The following is a 21,562-nucleotide window of genomic DNA, read 5'->3' as shown; positions in this document are numbered from 1 at the left end:
TCTCTGTCCCTGTTTCTTTTTTTGCCGCCTCGGTGTCTCTCCTTCGCGAGAAGGCGAGCGAATGGCAAAATTTAACGGTAACCTCTCTTTTTGTCTTTTTTAATTTAAAAAAAAAAATAAAAGAAACAAAATAATAATAATAATAATAATAATAATAATAATATAATTTCAATTAATTTCTCGGTGAAGTAAAGCAGCAACACATTTGCATCGTTTAATTATTTAATCTTTTTTTTTTCATACTAATTCCCCCCCTCCCCCCGCTATTTAAAGAGCGGATATATACGTTGTTCGGTTCGATGTTCTCCTTCAAAAAAGACCTCGTTAAAGACACTCGCGCAAGACTAGATAATACTGAAAGAGAAATTACGAAAACGTTTTTAAAAATAATTAATAGTAACATTAATAATAGAGGAAGACTATTAAAAAAGAATTACAAAAAAATAAAAGAAAAAAAAAAAAAGTAATATGAAAACGTTCAAAGATATCTCTCGAACCAAACGTATACACGTCCACTGTTTCTCCCTCCCCCTCACTTCCTCTCTTACGCATATTCTACATCGACGTTCCATTCACACATCCACCCACACACATATTCACCCGGTCTCCTTCCCTCTTCTCTCAATAGAGAGAAAGATAGAGAGAGAAAGAGAGAGAAACGCTACTTTTGCGATTCAAGCGCGTGCACTTGTCTCGCGATCTCCTCCTAGGAATATATATATTATATATTAAATATTAAATATTATATATTACATATAATATTTATTTTTTTATTTTATATTATAATATTATATAATATTATAATATATCATATATGTATGTATATACGTCCTATATACTAAAACTCTCTGGCTGGCTGGTTGTTTCTTCGATACTCTTTGCTGATGGGCAAACTATAGAAACTAAGACACGAGTTGTTGACCAACGTATATTCAATGTACTATCAAGAAGATGACGAAGAAGAAGAAGAAAAAGAAGAAGAAGAAAAAATAAAAGAAAGACAATAATTTGTTCATCCTTTAACGTCGTTTACTAATTTTATTATTTCTTTTCTTTCGTTTATATGATAAATTAAAATAAGGTAATAGACGTTATAGGAATTCGTTGACAAAAAATTAATAAAAAGAGAAAGATAGAGAGAGAAGAAAGAGAGAGAGAGAAAGAGAGAGCACGATATTTTTATTCAATATATGAACCGGTAATTGTGACAGTGAACTAAATCAAAAACTTGGAAAAATTAATATTATGATCTATTTTATATTATACAGTTATTTATATTATAAAAACGAATCATCAAATAAATTTGTACAATTTTTTAACTTAGGTTACTATCAATAATTACCGGCATATATATTATATATATATATATACTTATTTAATTATTTATTTAATTTATGTGCTACGCGTTCGACTATATATATTTGGCAATATATTCGCGAATAAATTAATCGTAGAAAAGATGATCCTTTATACAAACATAATATACAATATACATATATATTTAATATATGAAATTTTTCTCCAACCGATTTTGCATAATTAATAGGCAAATTCGTTCCCTATTACACGTTTTACATTTTCGTAGTGTATACAAGTTAGCTCTCCCCCTAAGTCATAAATGGTATGTCGTTCGTACCCTAATTCCTCTCGCCTAACTCTCTTTCTCTCTCTCTCTTCCATACACGCATACAATCACCCATACAAATATGTCGTCAACGCACACACGCACGTATTTAAAAGCAAACGTTCCACTCATCACACACCATGTGTATTCGTTCTCGTACGTGAAAGAATAATAAATAAAACACTCTCGGTGTAATCAGACGTTACAATAATAATAATTAATAATAATAATAATAATAATTAATTATAGTATTTAATAATAATAATAATAATAATAATAATAAAAATAATAATAATAATAATAATAATAATAATTGTAGCTGTGTAGTAGTAATAGTAGTAGTAGTAGTAGTAGTATAGTAGTAGTGGTAGTAGTAGTAGTAGTAGTAGTGATAGTAGAAGTAGTAGTAGTAGAGTAGTAGTAGTAGAGTAGTAGTAATAGTAGTAGTAGTAGTAGTAGTGTAGTAGTAGTGGTAGTAGTAGTAATAATAATAATAGTAATTATAGTAATAGTAGTAGTAGTGGTAGTAGTAGTAATAATAATAAAATAGTAATAATAGTTTAGTTCATCGGTAAAAACGTTCAAATTCCGGACTTAAATGCAACTCTTGTACTTAATGCAATGCGCATATTTAATCGCACCACTCTCCTTAGAGTCCAATAGAACCATTTACAGGAATAATTCGAAGAACGACTATTGAGTTCAGAGTTCCGGAGTTACTGGATCGAGTAGCCTTTTCTCCGGATCCCTGGAATAACCGATGTCGTTGACTATCGCATGATGCCTACTTGACGTGTTGCTCCCCGTTAATACTCCGGGTTCGCATCGACAGCCTTGCGAAGCATGTCGTGCGTAACATGTCTCGCAAACGGCTACGCAACCCTTGAGGGGCCAATAACAGAGTAAACAAGGCATCGCTAAGGTCAAAGCACTAAGACATGCCCATCTCGATAAAGTCCTGTTGCCGGTGCAAGAACATGGCTGGTCGGCACAACTCTCGCCATTATCGGCGTCCATCGAAGAGGGCCCGGTAGCTCCACTTCCAGAACCACCGCCTCCCCCATTGCCATCGACGCAATGATAAAATAGTCCTTTAACGCAACACAGGCATGAAGCATAATCCAAAACCGTCTCGGCGGAGCAATAGCAAGAATCGTTGCAGAGCCATTTGCTAGGCAATAAGGGTGGTTCTCGACAAGATTCGCACCGACACCTTCCGCAATATTCGCAAATGATGGAAAGGCCGGCCGGGTCGTAGGTCCTCGAGCCCAGGGTATTTGCCGGTTCCTTCGTAAAAGAGACCGGTTGTTTGGTCACCGCCCCTCTCCTCTCGTTGTCCCTTAGTATCCTCACTGTACCCCCCGGTGTCGCGTTAATCGTCGAGGCTGTACTCGTCGCGTCTAAGCCACCACCACGACGTCTAGAGCTACTGGTGTTGTTAATGATGGCTCGATGAAGACCCGCTATACCACTGTCCGCGGCATGTTTACCTCGCGATCTTGCTTTCTCTTTTTTTGGACAATCGTTGCCCGAACGTTTGCCATCGATGGTGTCGACGTGAACGATACCGTCTAGACGATCAATGACATTGGGTTGCTTGAACGGCGTTTCAACGTATTCGTTGATGACTCTCTCCCCGTCCGGTCTCGGGGAAGCCAAGCTAACTTCCCCGAGCGGAGTTCTCAGTGGAGTGGGAACGTCCATTGACGTGGGTGTCAGGAGATTCCTCGGAGAGCCTCCGGTTTGCAAGGTGGGTGCTGATTCGAAGCTCTGAGATGGAGGAGTTCTGACGTTAGTCGTCGGCCTACTCCTGAAGGAGGAATTCAAGGTAGAAAGGGGTGTTAAAGGGGCCGTTTGAGGTATCCTCAAAGCTGTCGTTGCCGTCGTCGTCGTCGCTGTCGTCGTCGTCGTCGTCGTCGACGGTAGTGCTGCCGTGGTTCCGGTCGATGTCGTTCCAGTATTCGTCGTCCCCGTCGACGGGATCGTTCGTGGAGGTGGTAAGGGACGATTGTGGTCGTGGACGCGCACATGCTCGCCGTCGACGACGCCATTGACGACGGCAGCCCGCGAGAGCCCCGGTATCGCATTCTTCTGCGACATCTGCCGACCTCTCAGTTCAAAACAGTCCCCTTGTTGATGTCTCTGATGACGAGGAGGGTACTCCTCCTTCTTCGTCGCCTCCAACTCCTCCTCGTTCTCCCAACGATTCTCCAGCTGGTGCTGGTTGTTTTGTCGTTGATGTTGTAACTTTTGCTGTCGGTGCTGTTGACGAACTCCGTTTCCTCCTCGGAGCACACTCGGTAGAATTGACTCTTCTCCTCCCCCGCTCGCCAATGATGCACTCGACGAAGATAAGGTCGCCTGCCCGCTAGCCCATTGTTGAACACCGTTCGTCGGTGTTGGTGTCCTTCTACTACTTGGAAGAATAGGCGTTGTACGCTGCTGCTGTTGCTGTTGTTGTTGCTGCTGCTGCTGTTGGTGTTGTTGTTGTTGGAGCGTTGTTGACGTAATACGCACAGCCCAGCCCGCGCGAGGTGGTGGCACTCTCGACGGGGGCGTTCCATTAGCAAGGATGGTACTCGGTAATACTCCGCGTCCGCTTCCCCTCGCCCTCGCGACACGCGCTTCATCCCCACCTAAAATCAGACAAGTAAAAATACCATGGTCAGTATAATTTTATCGATGGTAGGAGACAAACCTTATTCCCTAAGGGTTGCTGAGGGAGTAATTCACTTTCTCTCTACTTGGGAGACTTTAACGCGCCGACAAGCGAGATGCACATTTTAGAAGGGTAAAAAAGAGAGTCAAATTCGCCCGGATTTACCTACTAATATCTATATACCTATGCGTGATGAGAAAAAGAGAGAAAAAGAGAGATCGATGGAAAGAGCCAAGTGGGCGTACGTGATACGAGTGGGTGCCCCGTAGTTCGCGCGATGCGACCGTTGATTCAGTGATCTTCGGCCCACTCGGTTGCGCCCACAGGGACACTCAAAGAATCGAGCGTTTTCTTTCGACAAAACCAATCGTACGGGTCCACGCATTTGCGTTCAACCGAAACCACCTCTTCGCATCGAAGTTTCAAGATTTCTCTCTCCCAATAGTTTTCATGGTCTCCAATAAATGTATACGCTCTCCTATATGAGAGTCTATACAATAATGAACAACGTTCCTCAAAGAAGTCAAGATTTTCCATCTTTGTTATTCACAAAATTTAATATGGTGTGATCTACGTCCGATAAACTCTCAACGGGTTGCGAGTAGGTACAGGGATATATACTATAGAGCGAAATTCTTACGGAGAAACCGCGAAGAACGTCCCTATTAAATTTCTTTTATAATCGACTACGACGTTCCTCAGCCCACTCGAAGCGCCCACAGATTTCTAAGAAACGTTTCAACGTTTCATATGTAGGTATCTACTTGGGCTTCCCAACGATAGAAGAGAGGAGAAAGAGAGAGAGAGAGAGAGAGAAAATGAAAGATGGAGAGTGTGATATGTCTCCTCGGTGAATCCATCAGGATCGTATCACCTTTATAATCACACACAAATACACAAATACACAAATATACGCAAACACGCATTAAACTATCTCTTATAAATCACAATTTACGGAATTGTCCGAAGAGACACGATTAATCCACCTACATAAACGTACTTCCGCTTTTCCTATTAAACCTACGACAAATTTCTCTGTTATATTTTCTAATCTAGAAAATGGGTTTATCTATATTTATACAAAGAGAAAATAAAGAGAGATAAATCGATTTCGAACGTTTACTCTCTCTCATTTTTAAAGAGATACACACAGTAGTAGTCACGCATAATCATGAACACATTCTCAAAGTAAACAGGCAGCCCGTTGAAGAGGGTGCCTCCTACTCTTAGGGTAGAATACTCGAGCTATCGTCGACGGACTGCCATAGGTCAGTCAGAGGAGTCCTATAGTCGTCCGTAAAATAGAGATAATACCAATGATTTCCGGTTTACATTTTCTCCTCTCGCTATCATTATCTATTTTTTTCTTTTATATACAAAACGCGATAATAGGGCGTAGAAGAAAAGAACAGAAAGGAATAAATGAAAGGCTTCCAAAAGGAAATAGGAGGAAGGGAACTTTCCAGGTACGAGATGAGCAATAAATTCTAGTCTAGTGAATCGATCATATGAGTCATTAGAGAGAATAAAAAAGAAAAAAAAAACATTATATCGAAGACTCCATTCGTCATAACCGTTGGCTTTGTCGTAGTTCGGTAAAAGTGTCGATTCTCGACTTCAATGTTCTCATCTACTTGGTTGTCTGCTTGCTTAATATCCGCATTGCGATCAACGATATCTTGCATGGTATTCTTACGTGATCCGGATGCTACGCGGACGCGACTGATTGCGGCATCGGAAGCACGTTTCTTTAAGTCTTTCGAATTCCTCGCCTACGTTTATCTCGACGAACGAACGAACGAACAACCAGTACGTATCATTCGCTATTTATTTATGTATATATGTAGGTATATGATGAGATTCTTTAATCATTGGACACGATTTGTTCAATCTAATAAATTCATTTTACTATAAATTGTACTGATTTATTAATATATAAACGTGATGATGCGAATGCGTGTGGGTATGCCGCGTATATGTTGCTGCTCTCATTGAAAATATCGACACAAATAATATTTCGATAGGATGTATGTAATATATGTAGATATACGTGTATCTCGTGTGTATGTGTGCATGAGTACGATTATGAAACACTGACACGATTCAAATATATGTACGTTTTATTTAGAGATAATTGGAGAACGACATTAAGGTTAGATAAATATTGGACACAACTTTTTCGTATTTATCAATTATACGCCACTTTCATAATCACACAAACACACAAACACATTCTCTATTGAAAGATGAAAGAATATGCGAGAGCCGCTCTAAACTATTCCTCTCATCATTCATCTTGCGCAGCAAAAAAAAAAAAGAAAAAGGACAATAAAAACTAGCAAACATTTATAAATAAAAATGGAAAAAGATAGATAGATAGATAGATAGATAGATAGATAGATGGATGAACGGAGAGCTGGAAGGACATGTAAATTAATCGAAACTAAAGAAAAAAATAATTTCATGCTGCGGAGCAGGAAGCGGAGTTACGATAAGACCGGATGTCTCGTCTCGCGATACGCAGCTTCCTCGATAGATTCCGTCTCGGATCGCTGATAAAGCTGAAACCGAAAGAGACGCTAGAAAAGAAGACGAGAAGAGAACGAAAATGATGATTATGACGTTAATAACGATGATTATAATGAAATAATTCGTATGTGTCTGCGTGTGTTCGTGTCGGATGTTAAATCGAAATTACAATGCTAAATGAAGAAACTTGACGATTTAAATAAGACAATGATGATGATCTAGATGATACTTGCACGATGATGATGATGATGATGATGATGATGATGATGATGATGATAATGATGATGACGATGAAAAAATAAAAGTCAGGACAGGAAGTATAACTGGTTAGTTGAGATCGGATCGATATAATCGATACTTTTCTCTCTCATGAAAACGTATCTAACACCGTCAAGAGTATGTAAGTTGGTATACAAGTATTTACGTAGAATTATGTGTGTTTGTGTGGAATATATAAATGTGTACGTAGAGAGCAAGAGAGGGATCGTTGGACGCGAGAACCTTGAAAATGAAACGTACGTTATACCGGGCGAACCTTTTACTTTCGATACTATTCTATGCAAGCGTAAATGGGTACGTCAGAAAATAAAGAGCAACGGAGAAAGATAGAAAAACAGATAAATGCACGAATACATAGTTTTTAAACGTTTTCAGATAAATACGTGATAAAAACTATCAAATTATATCAAAGCAATATAAGATAGTAAAATATTTAATCTAACATAGAATACAAATATATTGCACAGTTATCAAATAGAAAATAAAGATAAATAAATGCCTTTTTAATCATATTCAAATAAACACACACGATGGACAATAAAAATGGAAACGTGATAGAAAATAATAATAAAATATATAAAATAATATAGAGCAAATTTATTATTATAAAGTTACAAGATAAAAAGAAAGGAAAGATTGTTGTAAAAATTGATAGTAAATTTAAGAAATAAAAACAAGATCTGAGTAATATAAAAGATTTGTATAAGATATATTTGAATTAGGTAAGATAGAAAAACTTACTGAAGATTCATGGGACTAGTGGAAAATCAGAAAAGAGCGTGGAGCTCGGTCACGTAGCAGCAGGAGAGCCGAGGGGGGCAAGGCAGGGCAGGGCAAGGGGCGAGGGGTAGGGTCCGAGCGTGTCGGGGGCGTGTCGGCAGCGGCACAGCACGCACGCGCGCACAGAGATACCAACTTTCGACCGGCAATCGTCTTCGTTGTCGCCGTCGTCGTCGTCGTAGCTTTGAGATGTCTCAAAACGATGTTCAAAAACGAATCTAAAATCGTCAAATTTGCTATTTTCTCGAATTCGATGGCACTCTTGCGATAGGGAAGAAAGAACTCGAAAGAGATACTCTGACTGTTGCTGCTGCTGCTGTGGCTGCTACTACTACTACTACTACTACTATTACTATTACTACTACTACTACTACTGTAGTCGTAGTAGTTGCTTCTTTTCCTTCTCTCCCCCTTTTCTCTTTTTGCTTCCTATCCTTTTCGAGTCGAGATCGAGCGTGAATGCGATAGAGTCTCTTCTCTCGACCGTGAGCGTAAATGTGAATGTGAGTTTGAAAGAGAGAGAGAAAGATAGTAGTTCTCCCGCGTTGTTTACGAGCTAGCCGTCGCTCCGAGCGTATCGAGACGAGGAGCCACTCTTGCGCTATTGCCTCCGCTCTTACGCCGCTACTATATACACGCCACGATGGCTCTCTCCTTCCATAAGGTAACGTCCGACGCTAGTAATCTGACTGCACACTCTGCCAGAGAAACTTATTTACTCTGTTTAACTCCTTTAACTTTTTTAACTTCTTTCTTTCCTTCCTTCCTTCCTTCCTTCTTCTTTCTTTCCTTCCTTACTTTCTTACTTTGTTACTTTCTTCCTTCCTCCCCTCCTTTTTTATTTTCCTTCCTTCTGTTTACTTTTTCTTCTTATTCTTATTTTTTCTACTCCACTCATTCGATTCTTTTAGAAACGTTGATTCGAGAAACCAAGAGATTTGATCAACACACACGAAGAATCCAACGATGAGGCGACAAGAAGACGACGAAACTTGTTCTACTCAATGTTTCGAATAACGGATGAATTATTTCGTATATAAGAAAACGTTGACGACGTCACTCGCGAATTATTAATGCATAATATATGTATATATTTACTATTGTAAATTAGGTATATGTGCACATATATATATATACACACATATATATATATGTATGTATATAATATATACTACTACGGTGTATACGATACGAGAAAAAAAAGAAAGAGAGACAAGCACTCGCGAAGTGCTGGCGAACGACTGACAATGGACTCCCGGTAAGCGGTTAGAAGCGGCGAGAGAAGGGGGCGCGCCGGGTTAGAAGTGGGGACTCGGGAGTGCCGATTGGACGGAAGTGGCCGAACGACGGAGACGGAAGAACCGGGAGAGAAAAAGAGACGGAGGAAAGTAGGACGAGGCGGTGGGGAGGGAGGAAAGGGAAGCAGGAAGAGAAGAAGGTGGGAAGGAAGCCATGAATGGCGACCGACGGACGAGGGGTGAGAGGTGTGTATAAACGAGCGAGCACACGAGCGACTGAGTGAAAGAGGGAGGGAGGGAGGGAGGAAGAGAGGAGAGAGAGAGAGAGAGAGAGTGGGCAGCGGCCCGGTCGTTCGTGACGGTACGACGTTGCCATCTGGCGATATTGTGGTGAACTATCGAAACGCAACACGAAGCTTTTCATGAATGAGCGGAAGCTATCATTGAAGCTTTACATTGAATGAAAACATTACCTCTCCGCCTGTCGTCTTCGTCGACGAGCGTAACAACGTCAACGGCGACGCGCTTCTCAAAGATCGATTCGATCGCTAAAGAGACAGGCAAATATAAGAAGAGACAGACGGAAAAACAGAGACAGAAAGAAAGAGAGCGAGAGAGAGAAAGAGAGAAATAGTTAGAGATAGAAAAGGATAGATAGAGAGAGAAATAAGAACTAAAGGTTTCTTCCTCGTCTAATGCAGAAACGGACCGATGGGAAGGAAGGAAGGAAAGAAGGAAGAGACCTATCGTGTGTCCCATAGCGCATCGATTAAAAGTCTTGTGACGGTCGTTAGTAGTTCATGGCGTTTTACGATGTCCCGTATGCGTGCTACAAACCACCGGCCGACGTTGATGTGGTCGTACAACCCAATGGCATTCTCTCCGTCTCTTTCATTCTCTTTTTTCTCTCTCCGTCTCTTTTTTTTTTTAGAAGACCGACCTTTTCAGGACCGTGTCAAGTGGTAAGGATCCCCATGGAAGGTCGACCATCCAATCCAGTCAGCCAGCCAGCCGTGCATCCCATCCGACCATTCGCGTAACGCGTACGCCGAGTCATCCTACGGATACTCGCTTCGGTCATAACCTCGAAGAATGGTTCTGACGTGTGTCCGTGTATCTACATATATGTGTCATGTGTGTGACAGAGAGAGGGGGAGCTCCCAGAGTGGCAGATGTTCCTGTCATCGACGTCGATCATCGCCGAGAGTATCGACTCGCGCCTATCTTTACCTTCGCAATGGATTATCTCTCTCTCCTGAAATTGAAAAACGACCAACTCGAAACTTTCAAGATAAGTTTAAAGATGAAATGTAAATGGGGTGGAGTTCATAAAAGGTTAATTGGTGAACGCGTAACAACGTATAAAGTATATACCGTGTATATAAGTAATACGTTCAAGTTGTTCTCTTGTTGTTTGGTCGACAATCCTGTAGTCCCGTTTCCTTTCGTTTCTCGTGTTTCTCTTTGAACGATGATCGTAAGTTTTTCGTGCTGGCATAGACGAGTCGAACGACGAACGAAGGAACGAAGGAAGGAAGGAAGGAAGCAACGAATGAAGGAAGGAACGAAGGAAGGAACGAACGAACGAGTCATGAGAAAGGGTGCAGTAGGGAAGAGAGGGAGAGAGAGAGAGAGAGAGAGAGAATGAGAATGAGAGACCGTCTTGTTCTGCCGCGCTACTCGATTCTATATTTATCCCTCTCATTAATTCTATCCTCGTCGTGCACCGTTCATTCATTGGTGCGACCATCTCTTTCTTTACCTTACCCAGCCTTACCACCCGCCGTCTCCCGTCTCTCTTCTGCGTACGCACGTTCATTCATTTCGTCTTTGTCTCACCGCCATGACTGGATTCGATGCTCTCTTTCTCTCTTTCTTTTTCTTTCCCTATCGAGACTGACCACGTTATCATCTCTCCCTCTCCTTCTTTCTACTACCGTACCCCTACATTGCAGTTGCAGTAACGTATCTAGACTGACCTAAACCCTATCTCTTTATTTTTCTTTTTATTATCCATTTAAATTTTCTTATTCATATAGGAATTTAGGAAGATCAATTTCTTTTCCTTGTTTGAAGAAAACCCATAAATCGATTTTCGATTTTTACCAACATGGGCTCTACTTAATTTTTTATTGTAAAGATATTTTTGCGGTATAATCCTCATACGTGATCGATTATCCATGTAAAAAGTTCGGAAGAATTAGGATTCATTTGTCATGCAAAATAATAAATAATGAAAATGAGAGAAAGATTATCGTTAGTTGAAAAAATGAGTGATTATTATTGTTACACTATTGAAAATAGAAAACGACACTAGCGTGTCAAGAGAAAACCGAAGGGGTTGTATGTAACCCAGCAACGAAGCGAACATTGATGAAGGTCCTAGAAGAATCTCCTATCGAGATATTTGAGATACGAGAATGACTTCTTTCATTTATTATTATTGTACATATATACATACATATATACTTGAAGAATAATATATACGAGTATCTCTATTTTTCTATCGATTCATTCTCTCCAATGATTTATTTCTCTTTATTCTTTTTTGTTAACGTTGCGAATATTAAATGAACGTAGTGAACGATCGATATCATACATTCACACATACACATATACATAGAGAAATACATACGAATATATTCTATGAGCAACGTACATTCAAATCGACGACGTTTCCTCTCCGAGAACATGCATACACCTATGATTGATACACAATACACACGTATACATACATATAATATATTTAAACATGTATAAATAATATATATATATAAATATTTATACATGTATAAATATATTATTCATATACAAATTATATATGCAAATAAATATATTCACACAAAAGTATGTACGCATACACACAAATATATATATATATATATGTGTGCATATAAACGCATCACATACATGTATGTGTATATATTCTTGGTTGCACACAGGAAGCTCCGAGGAGATTAAATGCGCAGGAAGTATGGAGAGCGCGTATTTAGTAGCGCATAAACGGCTTCATTTTTCGAATTATCGTTACCATGCGCTCTCCTTCGAATATAGAAAGGCAGCCGCCCATTTCCGACAGTCCCTTCTAAACGCGACCTGATCTCTGATTAATTATTTTCCGGAACTCGTTGCAATGCTCTTTCCGTCGACGATATGCATATATTATTAATATGTGCATGCACACACTCGCGCACATATTTATATTGTTCCTTTAAAATCGACACGTTGCACATTACTCACGTGAATACATAATTAGTTTGATTACGTCAAGTTTTTCCTATTATTATTCTATCATACGTTTCTCTTTATCATTGAGTAATCTTTCTTATATTGCACTTAGCATCTTAAGTTTAATCTTTATTAAATTTATTTATTCACGAACAATAAATATTTTTGCATAAAGACGAGGAGAGTGTGGTGGTGCAACGTTGTTCAAAACGAGAAACAATAATAAATAATTCATTTCATAATACGTCCGTAAAGATTTATTTGTTAAAGTATTTTCAGTTGAATTTCGAGACGATTTTAAAAAGCAAAATAAAAAATGTCGAGGGAATATTTTGACGATAGAAAAATTTCAAATATGATCCATACGAGCGCAAAATCTCTTTCTCTCTCGGTAGCGTTATTTGCGAGGAAGCAGCACCGACGACGCTCGTTCCAGGTAATATTCCACTTGCCAAGAACCCCGGCGCTCTCTCGACGGAGTGCCCTGGTGTTGTGTACGACTCGTCGCGAAAACGTCGTCCCTTCTTCTCTCTTTCACGAGTTTTGAGCGCGAGCCAATGGGACTCTCTTTCTCTCTGATACTGCTTTCGAGGAGAAATAAATTATCATTAAAAAAAAAATTAAAAAATCAAAATGATATATAAATTATTTTAGACTTTTTTTTATATATATTAAAAGAAAATTAATAAATCAAAGTATTCTCGCCATGTTTTCCTTTCTTCCTGAAGTTTAAAAAAAAAGAAATTAATGCACGCGTAGAAAAAAAAGTAGAAGAATAAGAATGATTCGTATAAAGACGTTATCCTAATGATTATCATAATCATCGTTATCATCATAGTTGTTAGTCGTAGTCAAAGAAGACTACGACGACGACGACTACCACAAGGAGGAGGACGTCGCGTAGAAGATACGCAGTTAGGAGAAACGAACTCGCGAACATCTGTCGCGAGAATAACCACCACGTGGGGTGGGGATTTGCTATTAGAAAGATGCGAGCAAAAAATGTGAAAGAAGGAGACATAGCCTACGGAACGATCTTCTTGAAAAAAATAAGAGAAGAAGAAGAAGAAGAAGGAGAAGAAGAAGAAGAAGAAGGAGATGATGATTAAGATGAAGATAAACGAGATGACGAAGACTAAGCAAAGATAAAGAAAAAGTAAAAGACCACTCCTCGAGTATCTTCGATCAGTTGAACGCATTAAAACTATTTTCTCACTCTTTCTTGAATATATATACACACACACACATACGTGATAAAGAAAATGACGAAGAAAATGTTAACCGTAGTGAAGCAAGCAGCAGCACGTTGCTTTACGTATTACGAAGAGACATCTCCCTCGTAAACTTGCTTTTCGAAGAACCCTCTTTAACGCTTGGTGGAACGAGAAGTGAAGAGGGTGCAAAGAGACAGCAGAGAGACAGAAAAAGAAACAGAAAGAGAGAGAGAGAGGAAGAAAGAGCTTCTCGGCGAGGAACAGTAAAGAACAGGTACGAACGAAGAAGACACGAAACACCGGATATCCTCCAGACGACACCCACGCGGTGTGCGTGCGTGATCACGAGAGCATCTCCTCTAATTCTACCCTCGGACCCTCCGGTAAAACGATCGAGAGGTCCGAAAGAGAAAGAGAGAGACGGAACGAATGAGTTAGAAAAAAAAACACACACACACACGCACAGAAACCGACGAGAGATAGGGATAAGGATAGAACGAGGGATCGAACTTTTGCCAAAGAGCTCCCCCTACTATACCTTTTGCCCCCCCCACCCCTACGTTCTTCTATTCTATTTCTTTCCATTGAAGAAAATTCGATTTAGAACAGATTTCTCCAAAGTTACGAATTTGTATGTTGCCTTCGAGAAACAGTCCTAAAAGCGGATGCTGGTATTTATTCATTCATTGATTCTCATACACAAGGCTTCTCCTGCCTCTTTTCTGCTTCTGTTCTCTATTTTTTTCTTCTATCTATCTCTCTCTTTCTTTTTCTTTGCAACAGAAACGAACGGTGCCTTTGCCTTTGCTAATGTTGCTTCGACGACGGTCAAAGGAATGGTTGCCGGCCGTTCCTGTGATTTCATTTGCAAATTCTCTTTCTCTTTCTTTCCCTTCTTCTTTGTATCTTCTTCTTCTTCTTCACTTTCTTCTTTTCCTACAACGTCCACCGTGGGCCTCCCCCAACTTCTCATCCTCCTTCTATTTGAAACTTTTTCTTTTTATTTTCTTCTTTCTACCTCGAGATTGTAAACGTAGAGTAGAACAGTGCCAACGATCGGTTTGCTAATAGGACGAAGATGTTGCGTGTGTACGATACGGGCGCGCACCGGTTGTTCATTCATAAAATCGTACGCGGCGCGTCGCTGAGACTGGCCTTTTTAAAAATCCAGGCCATTCTCGAGGTCGCGCGAAAACGGGTTGCCGCACCAACCTCTAACTCCTCCTCTTCCTCTTCCTCTTCCTCTTCCTCCTCCTCCTCCTCCTCTTTCTCTTTCTCATCCACCACCCTCTTCATTCTCATCATTGAGGAGAACTTTCGTTCTCCGTTCGTTCGAGTTGAAAATATCCGAAAAGTGTTTTTATTCAATTTCTTCGCACTCAATTATTCGACGATCCAACATACCATGAAAAAGTTACGTTAAACATTGAAGAAAAAAAGATTAGTAGTATCCTCCACAAGGAGTCAAAAAGAGAACTCACTGTTTGTGATGAAAAGGAAATAGAAAGAGAGAGAGAAAGAAAGAGAGAGAGAAAGAAAGAGAGAGAGAGACTGTCAAGCAGGCAAACAAGCAAACCACACGTTCGGTTGGCACACGAGAGAAATGGAATGTGGACGCCATATGGCCGGAATCTTCGGCCAACCACCACCCACTCTCGCTTCTTTTTTTTCTCTTTTTCTTTCTTGAGTTGCTCCTTTAAGAGATAACCGAATGTTCTCGTCTCCGGGCCACCTTTTTGCCAACTTTGGCCGATCGCAGATTACTACTACATTCAAATAATCCACCTTTCAATTTAAAAACAAGCAAACATGATCTTATGAAATCGAGTTTCTTCTACCTCCCCTCCACTCCGCTTCTCTCCTCTCTTCTCATCTTCATTTAATATGACCTTATATGTGCATACTTATGTGCGTTCACTTGGGTCGTAATTTAAAACTTCACCAACTGTAAATCGAATATAAGTTTCATCGCAATGATACTCAAATTGTTATGGGACGGAAAGATAAAAATGTAAACTGGTGTAAAAAGATAGATCTAATCAGGAATTTCTAATCGCCCACGTAAGATAAGCTCGAATCTTTTCAACCATATTTTCATCGTCCTTTCTTTATTTCACTTTTTTTTAAATATTTTTCTTACAAATTATTTTTTGTCGTCCCGTCTTTCTTCGCATCATTTATCGAAACAGTCTTGCACTCGTTTTGTGTGACCCGCGAGCGCGCGCGCGTGCGCATTCTGAATAAAACTTCAGTGAAGTGTACGTACGAACGTACAAACGAAGGAACGAACGAAGAAACGAAGGAACGAAGAAACGAACGAAGGAACGAAGAAACGAACGAACGAACGAGAAAGGGTCAACGTTCGACCACCAAACGGCCTGCGCCTCCTACCTTTCGCCTGGGTAAAACGAAAAAAAAAAAAAAATGAAAAAGAAAATAAACAGAAAAAGAAAGAAGAATACGTCAGGATTACGAGCTATTTACGATCTCTCGAATTTCGACGTCGTCAAACGACCTACGAATCTACACCCTCTACCCGACTGAAGGATCTTTTTGAAATTCCGATTGAAAGAGAGAAAGAGAGAGAGAAGAGAGAGAGAGAGAAAAAAGAAAAAAGAAAGAAAAGAGAACAATCGGTCAAGAGGTGCTTTTTAAAACGGACTTATAATCTTGACGATAAAATATGCGTACAAGTATTTTTTATATACAATATTGATGAACAATCATTTTGAAATAAACAATATTTTATAGAAAAATTGATCGGGTGTCTGGAAGAAGAGTCTATGTCGCATATTTTAAACTATTAACATAAACAAGAACAAATCTTAATATATAATCCTTCTTTCAAATGTAAGGGCCATTTGGTTTTATAACAAATAAAAAGATACAACATATTATTTATTTTATTTCTAATTTTATTATAGACGTGAATGATTTTTAAAGTATTTTCAATGTTAGGAGAAAAATGTATAATATTTATATAAAGAAACCAATAAATCAACTAGATGTAGATAAAACTCTTAATTTATATCTTTCCCAATTTCTAATAGGAATTTGAAATGATACGAATTAAAAATGATATTAGCGTTAAAGAGAAACTCACGTTTTATGTTTCCTCTAAGGATAGTTCTCTCTTTGGAGTCTTATCGACTAGAGAAGCGAGAGCGAGAAAGAAAGAAAGAAAGAGAGAGCAAGAGAGAGAGAGAGAGAGAGAAAGAGAGAGAGAGAGAGAGTCGACCGGATGTATCGCGAGAACACATAAGGATGATTGTAGATTGCGCTGGCAGCTCGTGCAAAAGCAACAGAAGGTACAACCGGAGTCACTGACAGGGAGAAAGAGAGACAGAATTCAGAGAGGAGAGAAAGAGAGAGAAAGAGAGGAGAGTCAACGAGCAGTTAAGTGAGTGAGTGAGAGGGTGAGAGAGAAAGAGAGAGATGGTTAAGAGGCAAGGGAAAAGAACGATGAAGGAACGAGAGATAACGGGGTTGGCAAACACGGAGATAGCGTGCTGCGGTATTCTTGCGTTATTCAAGAGAAGCACGGTTGTGTACCGAAATTCGAGTACGACTCTTCGATCTCTGATACAGTTCGATCGTCGATTCTAGGTAATCTTTATACTATTGCGAAAAAATACGATTCTATTTTCTAACTCAACTTCTCACGAGATACACCATTTACAGATATGTATAGAAGAATTATGCTTTGTTATACTATACTCTTAATATTTATTTATTTATTTAATAATATTTTATTGAGCCTAAAGCATAGGCTCTATTATCTAGGCTCATTAATTACAGTGTAGTACAATTTAATATATAGGTGAAATAAAACGGAAATTAAAATTATGTAATTATTATTAAACTTATCATTATAATAGTAGTAACGCAAAGAAAGTAGATAAAGGTATACTGTAAATAATATATATATTATTATACATAAAGAAAAATAGATATATAATATATAAGATTATAGGCTCTCAAAAGTTTTGAGACTATGACGAAAAATAAAAGTGAGATTTATTGGACATAAATTGTTTTTATATTAAGCTTCAAATTTTTTAACCAATCCATGTATATTTTATACGCATACATATAAATTACTGTATCTTTACTCTACTATAGGAATTCTCAAAGCATGGTCTAGCAACCTTGTATAAGGTCACAGAAATTATAGCGAGAGTAAAAAGTTTCTGGACAGGCAACGACCGAAAATTAATTATCAACCAGTCTGAAAACACGACGCGAATAATATGTTTGCGAATTTATAAAAGTATAAGAGAAGATAGTTTTGAGTTTAAAACTGAGATCGAGAACAAAATATTTGTTTGAGTTAAATAATTGCTAACAATGAGTGAAAAAGTTTAACCCCTTAATCTAGTATATAAATTACTATACATAGAAAAATATGTATATTAGGTTACACCCGTTATATCGAATTATAAATATTTATTCTATATAAATGTAAATAATATTAAATATATAAAAGTATAAAAATGTTTTTTTTTAACTCAGAATTTTCTTTAATAATCAGCACAAACTTTCCACACAAACAATAAAATATATATATATTTTATTATTATTATTATTATTATATTAATATAAATATATTTAAAAGTTTAGTGGTTATGTGTGTATACTTACAATTAGTGGTTAAAATCGATATTGATCGATCGATCAATCGTACTCGAGCTCGTTATCGGAAAGCAATATAGAGACACGTTCTAGTATAAAAATAGATCCAAATAAGGTCGATCTATCTGAGAATGTCGTTTCACGTTAGACGGTTAAAAATGATTTCAACTTTCTTGAAAATATTTTTCTATAGATATTGTAACTTTTATATTAGAGTAGGATTTCTCAAAATGTGATGCAACAATTCCCGTGTAGAGTCGCAAAAATTTAACCACGAGTAAAAAATTTCTAGACGCTCACCGATCAAAAATCAATTGAAAACTGTTCTAGTATATCTGTGATTTTATGATGGTGAAAGAAAAGATAAAATAGAGTGTATACTTAGAGTCATGAGATCGTAAAGTGGAAAAATTTGAGAAACCCTGTACTAGACTATGAATTAAATATATACATAAAGATCTACAGATATAGATAGATAGATAAATAAATAAATATATATATGCGTAATACACAGTGAATAAACTGATTGTGAGAGAGAGAGAGAGAGAAAAATGGTCGGTACGATTAACGTTTAGCTGAAAAAATAATCATAAGCTAATCTCTATCTAATCGTTACACGCTCGTAGTGTCGGGAGGATTGAAGAAGTCAAAGTCATTAAACAAACTACTCTTTTTCGATAGACACTTCCAACGTTAGATATTTTCCCTCTTTTTGTTCTTCGAATGATCTCAGGTGTTCCATTGCAACTGTCAACACATATTAACGCATCCACGCACATATATTGCATATAAGATAGTATGTGTAAGTAAGTAGTATACATATAATACTATCGTCATGCACGGAAATCGTGGTCTCATTCATGCTAGCTCGACACGTTTGCAGTGTTCACGCGTATACACACACACACACGCACGCACAATATGCATATAGTTTAATCATAAATACACACATGTGCGCGTGCATGTACACATACATAAACAGCGTACTTGCAGCGTTGAACAGAACGTTTGCAAAACGCAAAGTATCCACCTTGGCTCGGTCGCGTACTAAAAGGCGGGGATATATACTGCCTTTCACCAACACACACACACACACACACACACACACAACTACAAAAGTATATTGCATGCGCGACGAAAGTCCGACACGGCAAGATAAAACAAATGGCATTCGAAGCCGTGAATCACAAAGAGGAGAATAAAACGCGCCACATGTATACTATTCGAACACAGAAAGATAGTAAGTCAGATAGATCATTAAAAAAAAAAAGAAAAAAAAAAAAATAGAAATAAAAAAAAACGAGAAGAAAGAGAGAATCACGTGGCCGAACCACGTGAAGAATGAAAAGAGAAAAAAGAAAAAAAAGGCGGGAAACACGTTGGAAATCGAGTTTTAGTTCTCTCGTAAAAAGTCGTAACGAAATTCATTTACGCATTATAATACACACAAAATTACGAAAGAAATGTAATTTACGTGGAAAAAAAATTGGATACATTTCAGTTAATGAAGAAAACGTCGGAGGGTGGAGGAAAAGGTGCATGACCGAAAGCGAGAGTGAATGAAGGGCAGGAGGTGGAAGTCGAAGTAGGGAAGGAAGGGGGGAGGAGAGAGAGGGGGGAACAGGAGGAAAAGGCAAGAGAACGCGTGCGTACGCGTTTCACGAATGGAAAGGTAGTGTTGGTGACTTTCTCGCAAAACTTTCTACGGATGAAGGTGGCGGGTAGGGGGCTGAGGTTTGCGCGCAGGCGTTCACGCGCATTTCATTCACCGTCGCGTAGTCGGCGGCACGCTCCTCCGGCATCGAATAGTTTTCTGTCTTTATCTTTCTCTTTTTTTTTCATTTTGTCTTTCTTTCTCTCTGTTATCTCTTGTTCTCTCTCTCTCTCTCTCTCTCTTCTTCTACGAAAGCGTAGCGTGTGACTCAATATACAACCGGTCACAGGCGCCTGACCGCGTCGATAGAATTGGCACAAAGTCGGGTGACCTCGCCATTTGAAATCGGTGCCGCCGAGCGAAAAACAACAGAATGGAGCGTGCGTTAGAAAGAGAAAAAGTATTAAACAGAGAGAGAGAGATAGAAAGAGAATTGGTCTTCGCGTTGTGCCATTCAAAAGCGAGTTAACTAAGCGTAGGTGCGCGCGCGTTCGCGCACACCCCTTCGATGAACAACCTCGAAAGAATGTTCGAACGCGCGAGAAAGGTAGAAGGATATATCGGGGATATATTGCTTAGCTTTGCTTTCCTCCTTGGTAGTAAAACGTTTCACGTTACTTCTTTATATTTGTATATTTGTGTGTGTCTCTATCCGTGTTATATAGATGTGAATAGCCGTCGAGCAAGAGGACGATTAATGTGGGCGCGTAGGTGAGTAGGCTTCCGGAGAAACATCGTAGCTCGCTTCCGAGATTCACGAAGGAGTCACGCGATTTTCTTACGTCGTAGAATATGTTAAACGGAGCAGATAGAGTGCTCGTAGAATCTTGATTACCGGAACTTGATCCTGACGTTGTTGGATAAACATTGTACATGAATTATAAGTTACCGGGATACGTAATTCGCGTAAACATCTCCATGTTATTAATCTTTCTGTATGTGTTTAGTGAATGAAAAGAGAGAGAGAGAGAGAGAGAGAGAGAAAGAAATAGAGATAGAAATAGAAAAATCAAAGAATCATTTTCAATATTTCACACAGGGACAATGATATTTTCTACTCTTCCAAGTACAGTTGTAATAACGAGAAATACGACGTGACGTTTATCGAATAATCGTTAAGATTCTCTCTCTCTTTCTCTCTCTTACTCTCGCGTTTTTTCATACATACAGATATAAAACGGCGAACTATAATAAACGACACAACGACGACCATGAGGACGAATCAGATGCGCGAGCGATAAGCCGTAGAACTCTGACAATGAGCGATAATAAGAGCGGAGAATGACTAGAGGGAGACAGACGTAAACATTTCCTTGGGCGATATATATATATATATATACGTTTTGTGTATTATCCGGCTCGATTAAATATTTCGGAGTAAAAATAGGGGAACAGAGATGAAAAGGCAAAGAAAGAAAAAAAGAGCATTGGTGTCTCTCTTCGTGGAACGCAAGGCCGCAAGGTTTTATCAAAATGTGTGAAAGAGTTCCCACAGAATGGAGTAGAATTGAAGGAAATGGAAATAGCAATAAAAAATGAAAAAGAAAAAAAGAAAAAAAATGACTTACCGTTTCTAGTCGGGGGCCGTGGAGGCGCAGGATAGTGAGGCGGTACGAGGGACGGCTCGCCTTGTTGGGCTGCGGGCAACGTCGTTTTGCTCGTGTTTATCGTCGTCGTTGTTGTTGTCGTTGTTATTGTTGTAATCGTCGACGTCTTTAGGGCCGC

General features: G+C 38.9%; 1 protein-coding gene across 1 annotated transcript; it reads right to left on the bottom strand.

Annotated features, from left to right (window-relative positions):
- Nucleotides 1–2,111: 2,111 nt before the first annotated feature.
- Nucleotides 2,112–21,498, bottom strand: LOC122516779 (protein sprouty; the record flags this gene model as incomplete). Its single annotated transcript, XM_043634894.1, is given in 3 exon segments — nucleotides 2,112–3,736; nucleotides 3,739–4,260; nucleotides 21,406–21,498. Coding segments are annotated over 3 exon segments (2,025 nt in total), but the record flags the coding sequence as incomplete, so codon positions are not given.
- Between the last annotated feature and the right edge of the window lie 64 nt (nucleotides 21,499–21,562).

Source organism: Polistes fuscatus, unplaced genomic scaffold (genome assembly GCF_010416935.1).
Source record: "Polistes fuscatus isolate 324 unplaced genomic scaffold, CU_Pfus_HIC Scaffold2, whole genome shotgun sequence".
Classification (NCBI taxonomy): domain Eukaryota; kingdom Metazoa; phylum Arthropoda; class Insecta; order Hymenoptera; family Vespidae; genus Polistes; species Polistes fuscatus.
Note: the sequence above shows the minus strand (reverse complement) of the source record. Positions and strands in the feature narration are given on the sequence as shown.